This window comes from Rhipicephalus sanguineus, chromosome 3 (assembly GCF_013339695.2).
Source record: "Rhipicephalus sanguineus isolate Rsan-2018 chromosome 3, BIME_Rsan_1.4, whole genome shotgun sequence".
Classification (NCBI taxonomy): Eukaryota; Metazoa; Arthropoda; class Arachnida; order Ixodida; family Ixodidae; genus Rhipicephalus; species Rhipicephalus sanguineus.
In genome coordinates, this window is record NC_051178.1 from 50,145,031 (window position 1) to 50,166,891 (window position 21,861).

Below are 21,861 nucleotides of genomic sequence, written 5' to 3' on the forward strand. Positions count from 1 at the left end.
GCGCCACAGGTCATTTTTCGTGACTTTCAATTAAAAAATAAAAATATAAATCCACCTCTCACGAAAAGAAGAGGGTTGGTTTGAGTCAATACGACGGACAATCTTTCCATCAGTGGAGTCATCTCATTTCATGTTCTGGGCAGTTGTCGGTCCCTTTAAACAATGAAAGGGGAAGCTTAGCTATCTCAGGAATAAAATGACCAACAGGAAAAGCAATTACATAGTAAGTGCAGACCACTTATAACGTAACCGCATATAGTGCGGGACCGGTTATAATGCGGTCTTTTTCGACTCCCGTTTACCCTCCCATAGAACCGCATGTATACGCATACCGCTTATTGTGCAGTCCTCCAAGATGAAATACCGTTTATAATGCGGTTGCGGGAAAATATTTCTAACAAACGCGGCAGCGAGTGCGGTTCTCAAAGGTGGTACGCCGCTGGGGAGGGAGCGACGAGGTCGTTACGAAGGGCGAGGGCACGCACAGTAAACGAACGAGGGGCGGAAGGAGGAAAAAGACCGCGGCAGCGCTGTGCGGGCTCGCCGAGTGGGGAAGGATGGTGGTTGCCTAGGCGACGGAGTAGCCTTTGCACCGGCGGCGGCAAGGCTCCGCGGCCGCTTGCCGGCAGCGCGTTCCGCGTGGAATGCGTGGAACGTACGATCGCGTCCTCAGTTTTCCTGTCGGGAAAAGCGTCGTCGTTATCACACTTGCTACAGATATCGCGTTTGCTACCTCGTCCGCAAATTGAAAAGTTTTGCGGCTTCATGGCGCGAGCTTTCGCCTTTTCTGCCAGTGCGCGGACTTAAACGAGCTTGGCGGGCTTTTGTCGCCGTTGGTCTCCCGGCCGCGAACACAAACTTCGTATCACGCGCGCTGTTCTTGAGTTAGTGCTTGAGTGCGATCTTTTCGACGTCCGACCTTCATGTTGTCTTGGACAAACTTCCCGCGACAACATGCTGAACCGCAGGCTAGGCCTAATCAGCGTTGGTTGCTTTTCGGTAGCGGTCGCGGGCGATAAAAGTTGCGGTTTGGTGCGGAATCAACAAAACTTTTTGCGATGGCTGCACTTGAAGGGAAGGGAATCATATCGTTAATGAAAACGAGGGCGTGGTTGGCACATGCAACTCTCGAATGGTGGTTCCGGATTCGATTGCAATGTCTTGGACATCGCATGCGCGCCCGTGAAATCGAACGATCGGTACCGCGCTCAGCACGTGAAATTTCGGTCGCGATTCGACATGGTTTCTGTGTACTGCGCATACCTCGAGGTGGCCTGAAACGTAGTCGGCGAATTTCCGCGATGGCACTTTGTTTTGTTTGCTTTTTTCCCCCGTGTTCATTTCGTTGGCAATGCGGGTCTTTGGCGGTTAATTTTTGAACATGCATTCGGAGATTTAAGTGGTGGTTAGCGCCCCAAATCGCATATGTCGATTATCGGACACGCGAGGCTACATGCTCAACACGTTTTGCGCAAGTGCAGCCTTTGAAGAAGGTTGTTTTGGTTATAGTGCGGTACCGCTTATAGTGCGGATATTCGCGACTCCGGCGACTTACGTTATAAGCGGTCTATACTTATTTCAAATCAGCAGAAAAAACTCCACTTACCTGCACAGTTATGTTAAAATTGATGGCGAAATAAAAACAAAACATATAAAATGAGTGTTTCCTTAAGCAAAATTTTACAAAAACAATATAAGTGCTAAATTTGACGCGATGGACGCATGAGGTTGCAAGCCCACGTGTTTGTCGACCACAGTGTGTGATTGGCAGTACCAGAGGGGAACGAAGTTATAGAATGTTTTTGTTTTAACACTGCAATAGTGGTATGACTATGTAGGGAAGGATGATGTGACACCGACACGTCACCAGACACGTCATGGCGTGACTATTTGACAGACTGTGACAACACTGAACTGGCATATAAGGCGAACTTAGCTTCGAGCTCTTGAGTGTTATCACAGTAAAAGTAATGCTCGAAGGTGCTCACCAGGTCGAGGGAGTAGAGCCCCGTGAAGGTGGCACGTATGCTGTCGGCGATCACCTTGTTGGTGAAGAAGCGTTCGAGGACATCTGGTTGTGCCAGCACCTGCTGCACCTTCTTGGTGCCTGCCAAATGGTACTGCACCGAGGGGCACTTGATGGCGCGAGACAGCTCTATCCGGAGACGCGTGTCCCAACACTGCAAATAGAAAACAAAATCATGGTGGAAATTAAGTGGTTTCATCATTATCAATGCGAATAGCATAAAGGCGACTTGATGACACTCGGTCAATGTTGTGAAAATGAGCCAAAAGCCTCAATGTGCTATCTTGAACAGAGGATTTCTACAGGAAACAATGAGCATTGCAAAAAATGCGCCAAGTGTCTGGACGTGTCTGCTTACATGCAGGACCTTCTTAAGTGCGTTCTATTCCATCTGATGAGCATGCGCCTGTGGTGTAGGAATTAGAACATTGGGCATTGGTGCTAGATGACCAGTGTTTAAATCCTGCATTCAGAACATCTTTATTTATGATGGTGTACATGTAGGCTGCACTGGTGTCACTCATGCGCCCACGTGTGCGAGTAATGACACATCTGAATTTCGATCGCCCACCCATTTGAAACATGTCGGGATAGCCAAAGAAATGCTATGCACGTTAACGAAAAAGGCATCGGGAAATAAGCTTTAATGAAGATGGTTCTTTTGAAATGGCTGACACTTTGGCAACAAATTGTTTGGTCCAACACAATCACTATAAAATATTAAAAAGTGACAATCACAACCAAAAGTGAAGTCCCCTTCACCATGTTCAACATAGGTTAGGACCTGCATGAGTCCAGCATCCGCTGCACTTCAAAATGTGAAAAAACAAGTTTTGGAATGCACATACTAAATGTGCAGTGGACATGGCAAAGTGACAGTGGATTAGCTTTAATGCAATAGCATTATACATGCAATATTCACAATCCTTTGTTGTTGATGAGATGCAAAAAAGCCTGGAGCCAGCGCATTCAAAAGCATGGGTGGTCCTAGTCATATAATGTTGCCCAATGAGTGTAGCAGCACTTGTGTATCCGTCCCTTCACGTGTCCATCTGACAAAAAGTTCATGCTGTACAAATCCAAGGAATATGCCTTATCTGCTTCGGTTTAAGAAACACTCTGCCATTGAAAGATCTATTTCTTACTTTACTCTACTTGTGGCATCCACTATTGAGATTGAAAAGAGCCAGCAAACTCATAATCTGTGGCCTCTGAAATTGCGGTAGCACTCATCGCTGCAAATCTTTGAGATCCCTTATATGACCGATGCAGCCACTCGTGCTAAGCCTTTCGAAGAACTTGAGAACAGTTCTCGGAAACAGATCAAATTGGTCATGAGCACTCAAAATGGTCATGAGCGATCAAAATGTTCACGAGCATAAACGCGTTATTCGATGGTCACAGGTTCGGTCCCTGCCGGCGGCAAGTTATCTTTTCAACCACTTTACTTTCTTCATATTTATATATCCTAATTACTATAAATAACATCCCCTACACTTTCCTTGACATTATTGTCTGTTAGCTCTCATTATTATTGTGTCTAACAAAGATAAACGAGCCCTTAAAGGGCAAGTAAACAACTATGAAGTCCAAAAATTGTAATAAGAGAAATATGCACACTTTTGCCATGTGAACATGCTGCCGCAAGAATTTTGCGAGTATGTGCTATAATGAGGAAGTTACAGGGGTTAGAACATCCGTTTCAGCTGGTTTCAAATTTTTGCGTGGCCTCGCCACCCTTCTCCGCCACAGGGAGGGGAAGGCGCAGCCCGTCGTCGTGACTCCGCCCACTTCGGCAACGTGACACGATGTCAGCAATTGACGTCATCGGCGAGCTCGATCAGTCGCAATGCTTTTCCCCTTGCTGCGGCTCCTGGTTGTTTATTGTTTACGTTGTCGCACGTGCTCCATAACTTGACGGGCAGTTTTCGGCTGTTCGGTATTTTTAAACCTTTGTGTCAGTTCACAATGCAGCAGGAATGTGTGCTTGCTTTCCAAGACGACAAAGGGGCGTGAGAGAAAAGTGTGGAGAACCCCACTTGCCGCGCGTGCAATGGGAAAACCAAGAAAGCACGACCTGTCCGAGCTACCGGAGATTCCCCCTCTCCACTCGATTTGCAGCCGACAACGCTTCCTCCACGTGTTGCTCATGTCGAAGGCCAAGTGCGTGCAGGTGCTATGCAGTGCGAGGAATATACGCGCGACAACCCGACAACTAGCGTGGCCAAAACCGCATCACCGCAGGACCAAGAAACAAGGCGCAGTTTCGCAGCAGTGGGTGGGAACAGGAACTGACGTTAACTTGACAACTGTTTGTTGAGACCTGGTTTAGACCAATCAATGAGTTCAGTGGTACGTTAAGTTGCCCATGGGCAAGTTTGCATCACTGCGCGTATGAGGAGGATTGGTCAGGAGAAGGAAAGAAGCGCAAGAATTGTTTTTCGAAATGGAGGGTCTGCGCGGCGTGCAGCGCTGTAACATTCAGAAAATGTGATCGCCGCGGTCTACTGTACGAATTGGCGAGCTTGTTTGGGGGGTGTAAAAAAAAAGTCGGAGCCTGTTTACTGGCCTTTTAAATGTCGTCTTCCTTCCTTCAGTTTCAGTAATAGTGTAAACAAACACTAAGAACTCTGAAGCAATATTTTCTTGTATAATTTGGACTGTAACAAGCATATGTAATGCGGTCCTGTATGAAGTGTTGACTGCCAATAATTGAAATTTTTACATTTTCGCTGGTTTCCCCGATGTATCATTTCATTCTCACAACGATTCCTGGATGAGATACCTGAATGATCTTGTTTGAGTGCCCAGATAACAACGCTGGCTTGTGGTTCAGGTTAAGGCGCGAAGTTGGGCTAGTTGGTTTCGAGAATCATAGGTCGTGGTACTAGCGAAATAGGAGACGGGCATGAGATGAAGTGAAACACGGGACAAGCGTGTCCCGTGTTTCTTCATCTCGTCCCCGTCTCCTATTTCACTAGTACCATGACCTATTATTGTGGTTCTAGGTCACTTGAAGGCTGCAGACAATGGTAGCTTACAATGTGTCACAGAGCCAAAAAGAAAAGCTATTCCATCAACTACCAGTACCCCACAAATCACTGCTCGGGCCATATAGTGAGTCGGAGGTATCTCCATGATGTCGCTTTAGCCGATTAGCTGGCTGAGAAAGGAGGCCAAATAGTCGCTTCAGATATTGCACATTTTATGTCACACAATGTGGCACTGTTGCCAAAGGTGATAGTCTCAGAATAAGGCCCCTGTTCGCCATAACGGGTGCCATCACTGATTGAAACAGCAGCTTTTCTATAAATGACTGACACTTTTGCAAGAGCCATGCCTGCCGCATATCGACTCTATGACGCATGCAGTAAAAGTTGAGACATAAAAATCTTCTGAACAAGCATGCAGAATGACCTACGGAAAGCAAACGTAATGCTGTAACCATGCCATGGTGTCTCATTTGTCTTGCCATTACTGGTGCACATTCTTGTTTCGATTGTAAGACGACCCTCTAACTTACTTCAGACTTTTTAATTTAAATAAAATAGGTTGACCTGCGACTGTATAAGTACAATAAAATTAACCCACAATATTTTGAAGGATGCATGACCTTACTGCATGCATGCTTTAGGCTGACGTTCAGACTTTTTGCTATAAACAATAATATGCAGAATCCTTTCCCCCAGAATTTCATTTCACTAAAAAAGAAAGCTGAGTATAGGCAGAATCACCATGAGAGCCAATGTGGCAATAAGCACACATATGTGTGTGCCCTAATGCAAGGAGCCTGGCAAGCTTAAAGGAGTGGCGACACAAAAATTCGGACCCAATTTGACTGTTGCATCATACTAATAGGTACATATAGGTGCCATCTGTACAATATCAGTCACAAATACAGCTTAAACAGTATTTTAATAGAGTTTTGAAGTTTGTGAAAGTGCCGAATCGGAAATAGAAGCAAAAAGCGATGATGTCATCGAGCGGCGCTGTTTTGTAAACAACGGACGTTACTAGTTCTGGCCGGGTTACCGGAGGCTTGTACGAGACGAACAACACTGGTAGCAACACCTGATGATGCAGAACCTAACCGGAAACCTACAAACATAAAATTGCAGCAGCTTATCCGCTTACTGACTCTGTGTAAAGCATTGGCAGTGAGATAATTAACAACTCACAGTTTTCTCATCGCTTTATTTTTCGGCAAGGAACAGCAACGCGACTGAAAAAACAGACAAAAAAAATTATTGTAGTTGGACAAAACGCCACACAATGTCACTACCGGCTCCATGGCTGCTGCTACTGCTGCAGACGTCAACAGCTCCGGTAACCAGGTATCCGCAAGCGTTAGGAAGTCTACAGACAAACTAAAGCTCTCTACTGCCGGGATCATATTGCGTAGTGGACAGATAACTGCTTCAGTGCTCTGATGTGCGTACGTGGAACTGGTATGCCTTGAAAACGCAGCGTTGCTCGATCTAAATACAAGTCAGTAAAGCGTGCATGACGTCACTTACATGTTACACATAAACACTGTTACAGAGCGCTAATGTTGTGATTTCACTGCTTCCTTCGTAACTTCTCGACCTGCTACTTTACAAATGATCGGAGCGAAAGTGTTTTAGAACGTCTAATGCTGCGGCTGCTCCGAACCTCACGGAAAACGTTGCCTCAGTTGGACGACGACGACAACAACAAAATCGCAGCCACCAGCGAGATTCGCGAAGTGAATCGAGCTTTTCTGACTGATTTTTACACTCCTCCCAACTCTTTCGTCCATCGTTGCAGGATAAGCAACGTAGTTTGACGATCGAGGAAACGAGCACTCACAACGCTCAACAGAGCAGACGAAAGAGCAGCGCTGACAACATGGCAGAAGCTGGTCAGTGACGTCACTGGCTCTTGCGGTCACCTGATAGTATATGTGTTAACTAATAGGCTGACTATGTCACAGGACCCACGAGTACTCTTCGAAATCAAAACTGCCTCCGGTCGTAACATACGAGCATATAATTTTCTCGTGCCGGGGCAACCGAGTTTCGTTGCTGCTATTAACGAGTTTGTAGCCACTGATTAAGAGCAAGAAACAGAGGTTCACAGATTTTCTGTCACCACTCCCTTAATGTGAAATGTTAGGCTTCGCGCTCATTTTTTTCCTTTTGTGCATCTTTTCTCCCCATTGCTGCTATGAAGCAATGAATTAAGGATGCAAGAAGAAAACTGAAGTGTATATGACGACATCGGAGGAGTCTTGATTTGGGCCTTTGCAGTCTTCATGCTACGGCCACTATAATAGATGAACAGTTTCGCTGCGTCAACATACGGTACATTCAACTAGTTGTTTTCAAGCGCTTTGGAGCACTCTGGCAACATGCGTCACATTCAGCTGGTCAAAACTGAGTGCTCTAAACACGTTCGGTTGGTTCTTTCAGAGCACTGTGCTCCAACTCGGAGCACTCTGAAGTGCTCTCACTTTGACCTTGGAGTGCAACCGACTCTGATCATGTGACTCCTGCACATCGTCTGTTTGCAACAGAAGTGGTGACGTGTATCCTCTTCTGGCCGCCAATTGCTCCGGCGAGCGGGTGCACGTTTGGTTTGGATCAAAAGCGGGCTTCAAATTGTTGCAGTCTGGGTCGCAGCGCCACGCCACCCAATCGAATGTACCACAAGTTAAATTGGTGCAATTTTTTCTTTGTCTCTTTCCTCGTCTTTGGCATTAACCATTGTTCTATTGCTGAATTGTGGATGTACAGACAACTTAAAGGGACACTAAAGAGCAAAACGATTTTTCTCGCATTAGTAAAGTAGTCTTCCACGATACCAAAAACACCACGCTTTCTACACGAAGATGCTTAATAAGCGAGAAAACGCGTAAAAAGAAAATACAGGTGGCGACGCCACCTTGGAATTCCCGCACCATTTGCCGTGACGTCACATATTTTTGATGGCGCCTGCTTGGGCCTACGTAGTTCCTAATCGGTTAAATCAAAGTACATTGTCCTCTGAGGGGGCCAGAGACTTGACATAACCAGTTTGTGGAAATTTCGTCGAGCCAGTGGCGCCAAAATACGTTAAATGCTCTTTGAAGTCTTTTACGTCACAAATTACAAAGTTCGGTGCGAAATTTAAAAATGAAACTTTGAACTTGGTTTTCTCCTCTAATAATAAACCTATGGTGGTGAAATAAACTACACAAGAGTTCTCCGAGCACACTTTATCAATCTAAACCAATTCATTGTTTCTCTTTAGTGTCCCTCTAAACCAAAGTGTATGTGCTGGCTGCTGAATGGTCATGTAGACAACAACTTGCTGTTGAGTACCTACTGTATTGGGAGAGTAGACTGAAACACTAATACACATTGTCTTGGGAACAACATAGAAACATTGTTACACATAACCAGAAGCTCATACAGGACCTCCAAAATAGGGCAGTGTGTGTGGGTGCATTGATAATCTCAAAGGCCACCTGCCAAGGCTGACCTCACCATAGGGCCTTTATGACATTATGCCTTGCGGCACAGTTGGCACATCCTTGGTGAAAATTTGACGCATACGTGTGAGGGAGATTCAAAATATTGAAAACCTGGGCTTGTTGGTGCGGCACTGCTAACTACCAGTGCACAATCACGAGGACAAGAAGGTGCAGTGTTCTTCCTTCTTACCCTCGTCATGATATTGCGCTGGTGGTTTGCAATTGTGAGGGAGAGTTGCTTGTGCCTACCATGATACTGTAGACTGCCACAATGATGTGCAGTATAAGTAAAAAAAAACATGTCTAGGGCCAAAAAGTTTGCATATCTAAAACAAGCTCACATGGGTTCATTATAATGAGCCCTAATGCTTGTAGATCAGATAAAATTTCATTGGTTTCACGATCCCTAAGGAGTCTGAAAAAGTGGGCAGTTTGAAAAAAAAAACAAATTCATTCTTTTTTTTTTTCGCACAAGCGGTCGAATTGCCACAGGCACGTTTGAAATAGCTTTAATGCCTCCCAGTACACTTATCCGGCATTTTAGTGCACGCCCAGGCTCTTGAAAGTACGTTCAGTACCTGCCGCGAACCCCACTTAACTACGCGCCAACCACCACTTGCAAATTTGTGTCTCATGATGAGTGCTGCTGAGACCAGCAAAGCGCGGAATAGATTACGGCTCTCTCGCATGGAGCGTTTGGAAACGATGACGCGGAACACAAAGACTGTGGCGGAAGAGCGAATGACTCGTCCGATTTTCCCCGATGTGTGTGTGCACGTCCCTGCCGATAAGCAGCATTTGCTGCCACGTGAGGCCGATTGTTTCTAGTTGTGTGCAGCACATTGCCAACTAAGCTGATGCTGTCACTGTACTGTTGCTGTACCATACGCACGCATTTGTCATGAAAGAATTCATGATGCCCACTCCGTTCCTCACTGCACCCGCTGGTTTCGTTCATGAAAGCAACGCGTCTGTGCGGCGCATTTAGCGGTCTCGCACAAAGAGGCAGCATGAATGGCGGCGCGGCGCGGCGTGTTTGGGTTCTCACCTATTAACTGCGTGCTGTACGCATGCAACTGCGCTACTGCCACATGCACTACCGAGCAGTTTACTGATGATGCTTATCGTAAGGGTTGTCAGCGATTAAGCCATACTGGCGCGTTTGCCACCTGCCACTATCACGCCTCCGTGCATTTGGGTTTCTTATAAAGATATCGCCGCAGGCGCCGTGATAGTGGCCCCTTTGAATTTATGGTCTGCTTCACCCCACAATACTTTGACATTGTGGCAAAGCTGACTTTCGAACTCTGCTACTGTCGCAAACAGATTGACTCTCGAAAGCGCTGGTTCGAACCTACGAGATGATAGACGCGGCAGAGGGGGGGGGGGGTGCTTCAGTTAATGCCTTTCGGACCTGCAATTTGGGCAGAAAGTCCGAAAAATCAGACGCAGAAGAGTTTCAGCATCCGAAATTTTGGACGTTCTTAAACATTGACGTCTTGGGGCTGGTGACGGTGTCGTGAAAGTGTTCGAATTTTCGAGCATGTTCGAAAAATCGGCAGTTGACTGTATATCCGTGTCTTCTAGCACGAAACTAGTATAGTCTGAATATAGTCACATAGTGGCTTCAGGGTCTTTACCCAAGAAAAGTATCTATGTAGACCTTATTTACGATGTTAGTACTTCTGCATATTATAAAAAATAAGCAATTTCTGCCAACTGTGAACATTTAGCCTACCTGGGCATTCATTTGCTGTGGAGCATAGGCCGTCCGGTAGTACACCACAGCAATTTCCACACCATCACTGCAGAGGAAATTCATTTAATTGGCTCGCATATTACACCACTTCTTTGATAATCTGCATTAGGTTCTCTGTGAAGCAAAATGCTTGAAAATTAGTGTGAAAATATCTAATACCTATTGAGCTAACTCAGATGTGCTCTTGGAGAGCTATCAAGTATTCGCAAGGACGTCGCAGGAACAGAGTATTAGGGCAGTGCTGAATTCTGGGCATGTCCCGGGATACAAGGGCATTCTGATTGGGAGAAGATGCAAATCAGGCCTTCTTAACAACAAGGCTGCAGCAAGAGTGTCAATACAACTTTTTGCTGCACTATACTGGAGGAAGAAAAAAAATGGTACAAAGAAAAAGGAGAAAGAAATGTTCAAAGAGGGAAATGCAGAACCGCACACATTGAGGTAACTAAGCACATTCACCTTCCCTCTCCTAGAACTGATGCTATTGTAATACAAACCAGCGCCTTTAGCACCACTTGGCTTAACTGTTTCCACAATGCAATACACAGTGCTTGTCACAATAGTGTGCGTACACAAAAGAAAGTGGCTTTGTCCTCCTATGGATGCCTCTTGTGCTTTCTGAGCTGATCGCGACAGGGTTGCCAACATTCGAATTGCGATGCTGGTGTTAAAAGCAGTAATAAAAAGTTCATCAACTCGTTTTATCTAATTATCAAGCAAACTGTGACTGCTACTCAACTTAACAAAAATGGTCAAGACGTATCATCACATTGATTAAAACAGCCCTGCAACACCTTGAATATACGTTAGTCTGAAAATGCTGCCGAATTGTAGTTGAGGCTCCTGCAAACATGAGAGCCAAACATTACAGCACTGCATGCGGCATGAAATCTACAACTAAACTTAAATGTCAGCTAGAAATCACTCGCTCATCTCGCAACTTATTATGTCATGTACCCAAAATCAACTGCGTCACATACCCAAAGGCATATGGCCACGTCCAGTGGCTGATTTCAGCATCGTGAGCTGCATAGTTACTGCAGCTGCCTCTGTGTGGTGCAATGTGTCCGCACCGCACTCCACACCAGCGTGCTCGTGATCACACTCAAAGTGGGCCACACGTTCAAAGAAAACAAAAAAAGAAAGTGCTCAAGGTCATGGTGCGCACCAAGATATGAACGTAGCCACTTGTCACCCCCCTTGTGTAGCTTTAAGCCCACTTCCTGGGACGAAAGGAGAGAAAGCACTCAAAGCGTGTGACAAGTTCCTGTAACTCCATTCGTACTTGACCGATTCTAAAAATTTTTGCGGCAGTCGATTCGTGAGGCAATAAACTTCGATAGCAACGTTGTTCGATGATTACCGCATTTTCCGGTGTCTAAGTCGCACCCCCTACTTTTCACGACTTTCGCAGGAAAAATTTATATACTACTATAAGATGCACCTTTGTATCAGATGCATCTATTTTTAACTCTGTCAAATGACACCCTTTGTATAAGATGCATCTATTTTTAACTCTGTCAACATGACAAGACACAATGACGCACATAGAGTAGATTCATTGCGAAATGTGTAGTCATGCACGGCACTGAATATCTGTGAGCAGCAGTATAAAACTTGTATATAACGCTGTCTTAAGGCGCAGAAAACGACTATTTATTCCACTGGATTTGAAGCCACATCCTCCGGCGCACTGTCAAAAGTTCTTCCGCCTCGGTTGGCAGCATCACTGGGTTGCCGTTGTCGGCCTCCGAGTAACTTTTACGCGGCGTTGTAAGCACCTTGAAGCACATCGTTGGCGTTGCCTCTACTATGGTGGCTACCATACCTCTACCGCATTACGAGACTTGGCGGGAACACATAACAACGAGCGTGTCGCACGGTTACCGCCTACACACATGCATACAAAATGTAAATGGTGACCGGAAGCCGGAAGCTGCGACTACTGCTGGACTGCAGTGACGTCTCACACGGAAACTGATGATGATGATAACGAAGTGGTACTTTCGCTTTTGTAACTGATATTGTGGGCACTACAACATTAGAATGAACCTTGTGGTGCCCTCTTTTATTTATTGCCTTAGTTTCCGTGGTTTAATGCTTGTTTATGAAGAAACAATTTGAACTAGTACAATGGGGCACGCGATGGTGGTGGCTTTTATTGTGCTCGTATTCGCCGTGGTCACCGCACTGCTTGAACAGCAAGTAGCTGACATTTAAGACCACAGTTGCTTCATTGTTATAACAAAATTAGATATATTTTTACGAACGCTCTCATGCTCAGTTTACCGTACTCACGAATTGAATATGGACATACTGGTCTCGTAGAATCGCATGATTTTTTGCTAATATAAGATGCGCCGTTGTATAGAGACGTACCAGTGAAAAATATCGGAAAAAAGGTGCGTTCTCATACACCAGGACGGTACGGTACTTGGAAGAGCGTGTTGCAGGGCCCCTTTAAATTTTGGAAAAAGAAAGAATCTTTAGTGAAAGCAGATTGCTGGGTACAAACACTTGAGTAGACATAGCTTGAGGGACAGCTTCTGCATTTAGAGAGACATATGCCTTGTAGGTGTTGTTACAGATGCATTACTCACACGATGAGATTTCCCTCCTCGATGGTGCAGTTGTATAATTCGGAGAACTTCCGTCGCATCACCTTGACGGATGCATGCATCTCATGGATGGCATACTCCAAGTTGCGCTGGTCGCACACGTTGTACGTTTCCTCTTCCACCACAAACAGGATGGCTGCCCTGCAAGCAGCAGTGCGGACATGCAACATTACCACATTTTAAAACTGCACCTCTAAATTAAAGCTATCATCACTTTACGTCAACATGGGACAGCTACGTGTTCACAGCAGTGCAAAGAGCTGCGGTCAGCTACGTCTCCATGTCGGACTAGTTAGAAGTGGGCTGCTTCACCTACATCACAATAAACAAGTTACAAAGTACATTTGAGCATATGCTAGCTCTCCCCATAATCTTAACTAGGTATGTGCATTCCACAACAAAGGTCCCTTCCTGAAATTTACAATTGCTAACGTTCTCTTGTACATACAAAGAGCACCGAATGTTTATAAACAACATAACCTAATCACTAGTTGCAAGCTGTTCTGTGTTGTATCACCATACACAGTATGTCAGAGCTGTTTACATGTGAGAGGGTCAACAGCACCATTTCGTATATGCAACATCTGCATAAGAATGAAGAACATGAGCATAAAAAAATGGGAATCTTTGCCAAAGCACATGCGTTTTAGACATATAATGATAAGTGATCTTTTGGCTGTGTTGCTCTGCCATGGGAAACCAATAAGTATGAACAAACCTAATCAGCTGAAAGCCTTCTAACAACTTACAGAATAAATGCAAAGACAAGAGTAACCGGCAACACTAACATTGCTGACAGAATAAACTCCTCCTACAGATGACCATGAAGCCAGAATAGAGTCCAAGATGAACAAGGCCTAAGTCAAAGACAAGGCTGAACTGTGAAGTAAGTTGCATACCAACTGGGATCAGGCAGTTGACACCATAGTTATGTCGATGCCTGCCACCGTTGAGGCAGTCATACAAAAACTAAGGCAGGAGACTACTCCCAAGGGTAATGAGCTCAGCCAATGCATATCTGTGCTCCAAAAGGACAGGGAAGAAGTGAGAAGAAAGAAGTCAAGGTATTCCATTAGACAAGCCAAGATGAATGATATTTGCAGAAGCCAAGATGGAAAGTATGACAGCAAAGAGTAAACAGCGGGTGACTTACGAGGGGCGTTCAATAAAGATTTCCCCTGACTAACTTCCATTTATTGCAGCATGCTGAAACTGCGCATGTGTAATGACATAAGTCACTGTAGGTCACGTGCCAATTTGCAACTCTAAACTAATAGCCGTCTTTCTTTTAGAGGTGCTGAAGTGGTGTGAGGTGTGATAATGGATGCAGTGGAATACAGAGCAGCCGTCAAGTTCCCGTACTTGAAAGGCCGCACTCCAAGGAAGACGTTCGATGAGATAAAAGAGGTTTATGAGGAGGATTCTCCATCATATGATGTAGTGAATAACTGGCATCGCCAATTCAAATATGGTCTGATTTCCGTGGAAGCGGCTACGATTGCAGGGCGACCACACTACGCTGTCAATGAACACACCATCCAGCAAGTGAAAGCCGCCATTTTGGAAAATGGCCGCATTAGCGTTCGAGACCTAGCCCAACATGTCAAGATTAGTGTGGGGTCCATGGAAAAAATCATTCAGGACCATCTTCATATGCGTAAGGTATCCGATCGCTGGGTTCGCCGGCTGCTCACACCTTTCCATAAGCAGGTACGAGTCGAATGCTCCCAGGCTCTTTTGACCATGTGCCATGGAAACCAGCAGGACTTTTTCAACAGACTGATTACACAGGATGAATGCTGGGTCCATCACTATGATCCGGAGACTAAAGTCCAGTCGATGCAATGGAAGCACTTGGACTCACCGCCTCCAAAGAAAGCACGCACCCAGCCCTCGACGGGCAAGGTCATGCTCACAGTCTTTTGGGACCAGCACGGAGTAGTCTTGATGGATTTCCTAGCAAAGGGTTCCACGATTACTAGGGCATGCTATGCTTCACTGCTGCGGAAACTGCGAGAGACCATCAAAAACAAGAGACGTGGCATGCTCACCAAAGGCGTCCGCCTTCTGCGAGACCATACCTCAGTTCACAACTCACATGTTGCCCAGACGGAAGCACGCTCCTGCGTCTTCGAAATTCTACCGCATTCCCCTTATTCACCCGACCTCGCACCATCGGACTTCCACCTCGTTCCAACATTGAAGTCATATTCGAAGGGCAAGCATTTTCCAGATGATGAGACTCTGATTTCTGAAGTTACAACATGGCTTTTGGAGCAACCTGTCGACTTCTACAAGTGAGGTGTTTATAGTTCCATAAAAAGATGGGAGAAGTGTGTGTCCCGGGGTGTCACCTATGTAGAGAAGGACTAATAAATATGCAAAGTTTTGTTGCTCTCCGTCCACAGGAAGTGGGTCAGGGGAAATCTTTATTGAACGCCCCTCGCAATTCCTTAATCGTAAGTTACTCCCTTGAAGCTTGGCAGTATAGTTGCAGATCAATAAATTGGAAATGGCAAAGTATAGTTCATCAGAGCACTCTCCACTAACCTGACCTTGTGGTACAACAGGATATCAAAACAGATGACATCAAGATGCCTGGCTGGAGGATGCACTCAGTAGAGGCAAGCTTAACCCTGAAACTCCCATAGACACTGCGGCACCAAATAAACTCCAGAATTGAATATACATACATGATTAAGCTAGTCGCACTTAAAAAGACCCTGCAAAGACTCTACGCCTTAAATGTACACCCATGCAATTTTTCAATATCGTGCAAGCACTGACCCCAGGACATGGTAGTGCCTAATATCGATAAAAAGTACTAAGATCTGATGCACGATGCGCAAGCGTACAAAGCACACTCAAGTGCAAGCACCATCTGCTACGCTGTTTACATGTATGTGCATACACCCTTTCAACGTCACCTGTGCAATCGTATGGTCAGAAAGCTGGCGTGAAGCTGACTGTGGTGATATCACTGATCTCATTGCTTTTCGCGAACATTAGACACTACAATACTGGGGTTAGTACTCGTGCGATATTATTAAAACATTGCAAGGGCGTACATACTACACAAGTACGCTGAAGGACACCCTCAAGGACCTATATCACATGTTAAGAGAAAGAAAGAAAGTCAATAAGGGTCAGGAACTCGTAATGGTGGGTGAATAACGCTTACCATCTCGCTTGTTACTGCACAACAAGCAAGAGCGGTCTCCTTTGAGTTTGATATGCGCAGGCTTTGACTGTAGGGCTAAAAATTTCAGTGATGTTTCACTCCGTGAGGTCGAAAGAGTGCGTCCCCAACCGGGACCAGTCTTCTCTTCCTCTCTGGTGGTACTGACCAACCCCACTTCTGCCCTGTGATGTTGTGCTAGAGTGAGAGAAGGTTGCTCGGAGCTCGCACGAGGGGCAGCAGAAATCTCAGTTTTCCCAAGCCAGCAGACTGTTTAGAAACATTCTGTCTGTCCCCAGAATTTGGTTTCCATTAATCCCGAGGAAGCAAGAAACAACTCAATGCATCCGCATACTTTTCTTTTTCACTATTCAGCATTCCAGCATTGTGAAAGCAAATTTTCGGGCTCATTGAATGAGATGTGTTCACCTTCATGTGTGACCAGAGACCACACTTGCCAACTTAATTTGTACACTAATGTTAACTGCACCTACCCGCATTGTTCTTGGCTCACTGCGCTTCCCTGCACATGTGTGCATGCCGTGCACATGCACTGTGGCTTGACATGGCTCTAGTTGCCGCGAAGGCAGCGCTGCTTCTCAGCGTCAACTGCTCGTACTTCGTAATCAAAATAGAATAAAATAGGGATGCCTAATAATATACAGACCTCAATTTTAGGCACAAATTATGGTGCGCCTAAACAACAGAAGACTACTACGTACAGCAATCCAAATGACTCATTTGCGCAGCACCAAGGCTTGCTGCCAGGCGATGCAACGTGCCATATTTTTAGACTATCAAATAGGGGTGTGCGAATATTCGAAATTTCAAATATTTTTCGAATAGTGTTTGCTATTCGATTCGATTCGCACTGGAATTTTACTATTCGAACTATTCGAACTTCCCCAAAACAAATACAGTCAACGTCCAATTGAAAGTGACCCCTTCAGATTTTCAATATGCTTCACCTCATTACACTCTCGTATTGCGGCAAAGCTGCTTTTCAAGCTCCGTTACTGTCGAACTTGGACAAGAGACAGTCAACGTCCGATTGGAAGTGGTCCCTAGATTTTCAGTATGCTTCGCCTCATGACAACCCGGTATTGCGGCAAAGCTGCCTTTCAAGCTCCGTTACGGTCGAACTTAGCCAAGACCACGACCTCCTCTATAAACTTACGACCTGCTCATGCCGCCGCTCCCCGTGTCGCCAGATTTGCTTTTACTTGTTTGCTTTTTTTTAGTTCTCCAAAGTGCCGCAGCACGCCTTGGCGCCACAACTTACCCCCATCGCTGCAGCCGCCAAGCCGCTGTTCTGCTAGGTGCGTGCGTGCGTTCGCTTGACGTTGTGGCACTCGAAGGCCATCGCTTGTCACATCTATCTTTAATAGAAAAAAAGTAGAGCTGGGCAAGCAACGTAGTGCACAGGACCTATAACCAACGTGTAGTGAGAGCGACGGAGTGGATATCGAGGGATGGCTAGCGCAGCCGAGGTAAACAGCCGAGTTAGGTGGCTTGATGAAATTCAAATTGATAATTGAGGAATAAAACGGAATTGGCGTGTGCAAGACTGGGCAAGAGATCATTGCGAGAGGCCTTTACCCTGCAGTGGACACAGAATAGTCGGGTCATGATAATGACATCGGATATTTCACCCCTGCATTGAGATATTTGAAAGTTGGTCGATTCCACGAAAGATCGAAAAAGGGTGTATATTTGATGTTTCCGATTTTCCTGATAATTTTGTATGTTGTGCACATATGATTGCAGAGCACGGAATCGCAGTTCGTTTTCAAATAAAATTTTTTTTCAACACAGCAAAATTCGACAAGTGTCGCCGGTTGACGACGACCATTTTACGAAGAATGCGTTTTCGTAACTTCGGAACCGTGCTGGCAGCTACTCAAGCTATATATTACAAATATCTTTCTTTTTGGCGGAAGTAGAAGTAAAGAGGAAATAGGTCTTATCATTTCATGGAATTCTGAATAAATTATGTATTTTTAAAAATTCACGAAAAACGCTGCGTTTTTGAAAATCAGTCAAATTTGGGACGCTATGGCTACTTCTGTGAACACCTTAGCTTGTTCATATTTGCAGTATGAATAGGCCTTTATGTGAATAATGAACCTCTGCATTTGTATTTCTCTAATAATATTCAAAGTAGTAAATTTTCATGCTCGAAACACCAAAAAGAGAAAAATGCTCCTCCATTCAAAAATCTATAATAAAAAAAACCCAATCTCAATTTTGTTCAAAGTCCCCCAAAATGTTCTCAAAGGACTGCAGAATGATATTATGAAAAAACATGTTGCATCATTTTTATTACAACAAAAGCAGAAAATGTCAAACATTGTGTTTCCAGAGCGTGGTGGCCACTGCGTAAAGGACATCTCTAGTAACAAGAAAATACAGTAACACATCTTCTTTCTTCTGTGAGCTTCGCTAAACAGCAGTAATGATCTATTGTTGGAAAGTGGGAACTGTTTTGTAAAGAAAAAAAAAGATCGTTCCAATTAAATGCATTTGCGACACCACTTACATTCCTCGTCGACGGGCAGCAAGGACATTTTCATTCCTCTGGATAATTTTTTTTAGTAAATGCGCTTATATAAAAGTAACGAAGCTAAACGCGAAATATGTGTAGCTGAGTCGATCATGCATTGTAAGAATGTGAGAAATCGCAAATGGCGGCAGTGGTGAACGGCGAGTACCGCAGTGCAACCTAAGCACAGCAGCCACACATTGTTTGCCAGGCTTTGTCGCTATGCACGAGAAAAAGCTGGGGTGTCGATTGCGTTGGTTACACGATACATTTTTCACCGCTCGTCGCCCTCCCGCCCGGTCTCTGGATCCGCACAGTGCGGATCGTGTGGCCCGCGCTACAAGCACTCGTGTAAACGGAGTAGCATGCGTTAGGCGGACAGGTGCAAAGGGCGGCGCGATGGACGCCCGCCTGAGCAGACGACAGCAACGAGTACGGCTGTGCCAGTCAGCCAAACACCACCTGAGATAGAAGTTAAGCATCCAAATTGTGCTTCATTTTGATGCGATCACTATCCTACGCTCTGAAGGTGGCTATGGGTAGGCGTTATAGCCATGGCCGAGATTTTGTACGGACTGCCTCATGGTGCACAAAAAGAAAATTCCGCTGCAGCAGAATTTTCGTTACGTAGAAGATATCGGATCGATACTCTTTTGCGGAGGGTCATGAAGCAGGATGCGCGCTCAATTCAAGAGGGAAACCAGATCTGCCAGCACTCCTTCAAGAGAAAGAAGGATATGCAAAACAAAGCAGATGCAATGCAAACAAAACGTGTTTTGTCCGTGGCCAGAACTGCTGCCACCAATCTTCACGTGATCGATTCTTTTTAAACTCTGCATTGATCACATAAGGTTTGACAACGTACACATTTGGGGCGAACAAAAACCACACCTCTTGGCGACCGCTCTCCAGAAATTCATTTCCATTCATGAAGAGACCTTGGCTTTTATACCAATCTCTCAATTCTGGCACAGCAATTCATCATAAGAGACGCATGGAGGGAATGCGTTCTTTAGCACTCAAGATATGAATTTTACTCAACTGAAATAGATGAAAGAAAAGGAGGCTACAACTGAAAGTGCATACTGTGGACTGAGGGATGTGTAACACTGGCGTGAAGTCGCAAACCACGCGAATGCATTTAATTGGAACGGTGTTTTTCTTTACCAAACAGTTCCCAATTTCCGACCATAGATCATTACTGTTGTTTAGCGAAGCTCAGAAAAGAAAAAAGACGTGTTACTGTATTTTCTTGTTACTAGAGATGTCCTTTGCGCAGTAGCCACCACGCTCTGGAAACACAATGTTTGACATTTTCTGCTTTTGTTGTAATAAAAATGATGCAACATGTTTTTTCATAATATCATTCTGCAGTCCTTTGAGAACATTTTGGGGGACTTTGAACAAAATTGAGATTGGGTTTTTTTTATTATAGATTTTTGAATGGAGGAGCACTTTTCTCTTTTTGGTGTTTCGAGCATGAAAATTTACTACTTTGAAAATTATTAGAGAAATACAAATGCAGAGGTTCATTATTCACATAAAGGCCTATTCATACTGCAAATATGAACAAGCTAAGATGTTCACAGAAGTAGCCATAGCGTCCCAAATTTGACTGATTTTCAAAAACGCAGCGTTTTTCGTGAATTTTTAAAAATACATAATTTATTCAGAATTCCATGAAATGATAAGACCTATTTCCTCTTTACTTCTACTTCCGCCAAAAAGAAAGATATTTGTAATATATAGCTTCAGTGGCTGCCACCATGATTGCGAATTTACGAAAACGCACTCTTCGTAAAATGGTCGTCGTCAACCGGCGACACTTGTCGAAATTTCCTGAGTTGAAAAAAATTTTTATTTGAAAACGAACTGCGATTTCGTGCTGTGCAGTCATATGTGCACAACATACAAAATTATCAGGAAAATCGGAAACATCGAATATACACCCTTTTTCGATCTTTCGTGGAATCGACCAGTTGTTGGATATCTGGGAGATTTTGTCTGGTCCCAAAAGCAGTGTTTACTGGATCCTCGGGCAGTACTTTGCTTTGAGCAGGGCTGAATTTTAGTTATGCCAATAGTTATTGCAGATTGAATGCTGATGGACTGTAGGAAAAGCGTGGGGTGCTAGGTAGAATGTGCATATGTATATTCCTTTATGTCCTTGGATGTCCTGCTCACTTTTTTACTAGAGGTATTGTTGATTGCACTGTTAATGTTTATGTGCACTAAGAAATTGCATTTTGCAGGTATCAACATTTTCGTTGCAGATTAGATTTTCCTGTATTGGTATCTGATGCTTCAAAAGCAATGTATTGGACTAGATTATTATTTACTACTGGTGCTGCAGTGTACCATTGATTCTGGGAATAAGACATTCGTTTGAACCATAAGCTTACTTATCTGTTTCTTGCCATTGTAAAGTGTGAATACAGCCACTTACAAATGTTTTTGAGCGTTAAACTTGTAGGAAAATTCCTATTTTTAGCACTGAGCAAGCAATTTATGCATTATAGCGGTCATAAGGGACTTGTCTGCTAAGCATTTTATTGTAAGGGTGAAGGCATCGGTCGGTACATCATGCATCACACGCATGATGTGCACTGGCGTGCGCAGGGTTCCCTGGGGGGGGGGGGTGGCGAAGGCTCATCGCGGTTCCCCCCCCTCCCTATTAAGTCAATGTATTGGGCAGATTTTGCGTCCCCTCTTCTTAGGTGACTAGGGGGGGGGGGGCGCCTCCCTGCCCTCCCTCTGCGCACGCCTATGGTGATGTGAAGGAAACAATTGGCAGCTGAAGCCTCAGGCAGCATCAGGAATAGCTACATTATTGGTGGGAATTGGGAAATACCATGTGGGTTAATACTAAAGGTTCGTGGAATATAACTAGGGACAGTGCAAAGTGATTTAGCCAGTTAAAAAGCATGCTTTAGATTATAAATGAAACTCGCGTTTCTATACATCGTTATTCCTATGATGGAAATAGAGCACGCAAGAGCTGTTGTCTCGTAACGCTTTGTATGTGAGTGCTCCAGTAGTAAAAGCGTGGTCGCATCGCCGGTGTGAGACGCGGCAATGCCAGCGACGTTCGAACAGAGGCCATAACTACAATAAACTGTGTTTGATAATATTGTAGTGAAGAAGATGATTCTCATCCGCGCTAGTACCGCTTTCCTGCGACATCTCTACTGGCTCACCTGTTCTTTTTACGCCTTCTGAAACCGCTGTCCGGCGCAAGTGCTTCCTGATTCCTTTCGCCGTTC

At 44.8% G+C, this 21,861-nt stretch overlaps 1 protein-coding gene across 2 annotated transcripts in view; it reads right to left on the reverse strand.

Moving 5' to 3' along the window:
- The window catches only part of LOC119386633 (glutathione synthetase), a 74,683-nt gene that overhangs the window by 20,545 nt on the left and 32,277 nt on the right, over positions 1 to 21,861 (reverse strand). The window contains exons 7-9 of one of the 2 annotated variants that reach the window (XM_037653919.2): positions 12,861 to 13,019; positions 10,240 to 10,306; positions 1,989 to 2,180 (exon numbers count right to left, since the gene is read on the reverse strand). In XM_037653919.2, coding sequence (XP_037509847.1) covers positions 1,989 to 2,180; positions 10,240 to 10,306; positions 12,861 to 13,019 — 418 coding nt within the window. The remainder of the gene's footprint in view (positions 1 to 1,988; positions 2,181 to 10,239; positions 10,307 to 12,860; positions 13,020 to 21,861) is intronic. The other variant, XM_049413203.1, reaches the window with a different exon arrangement.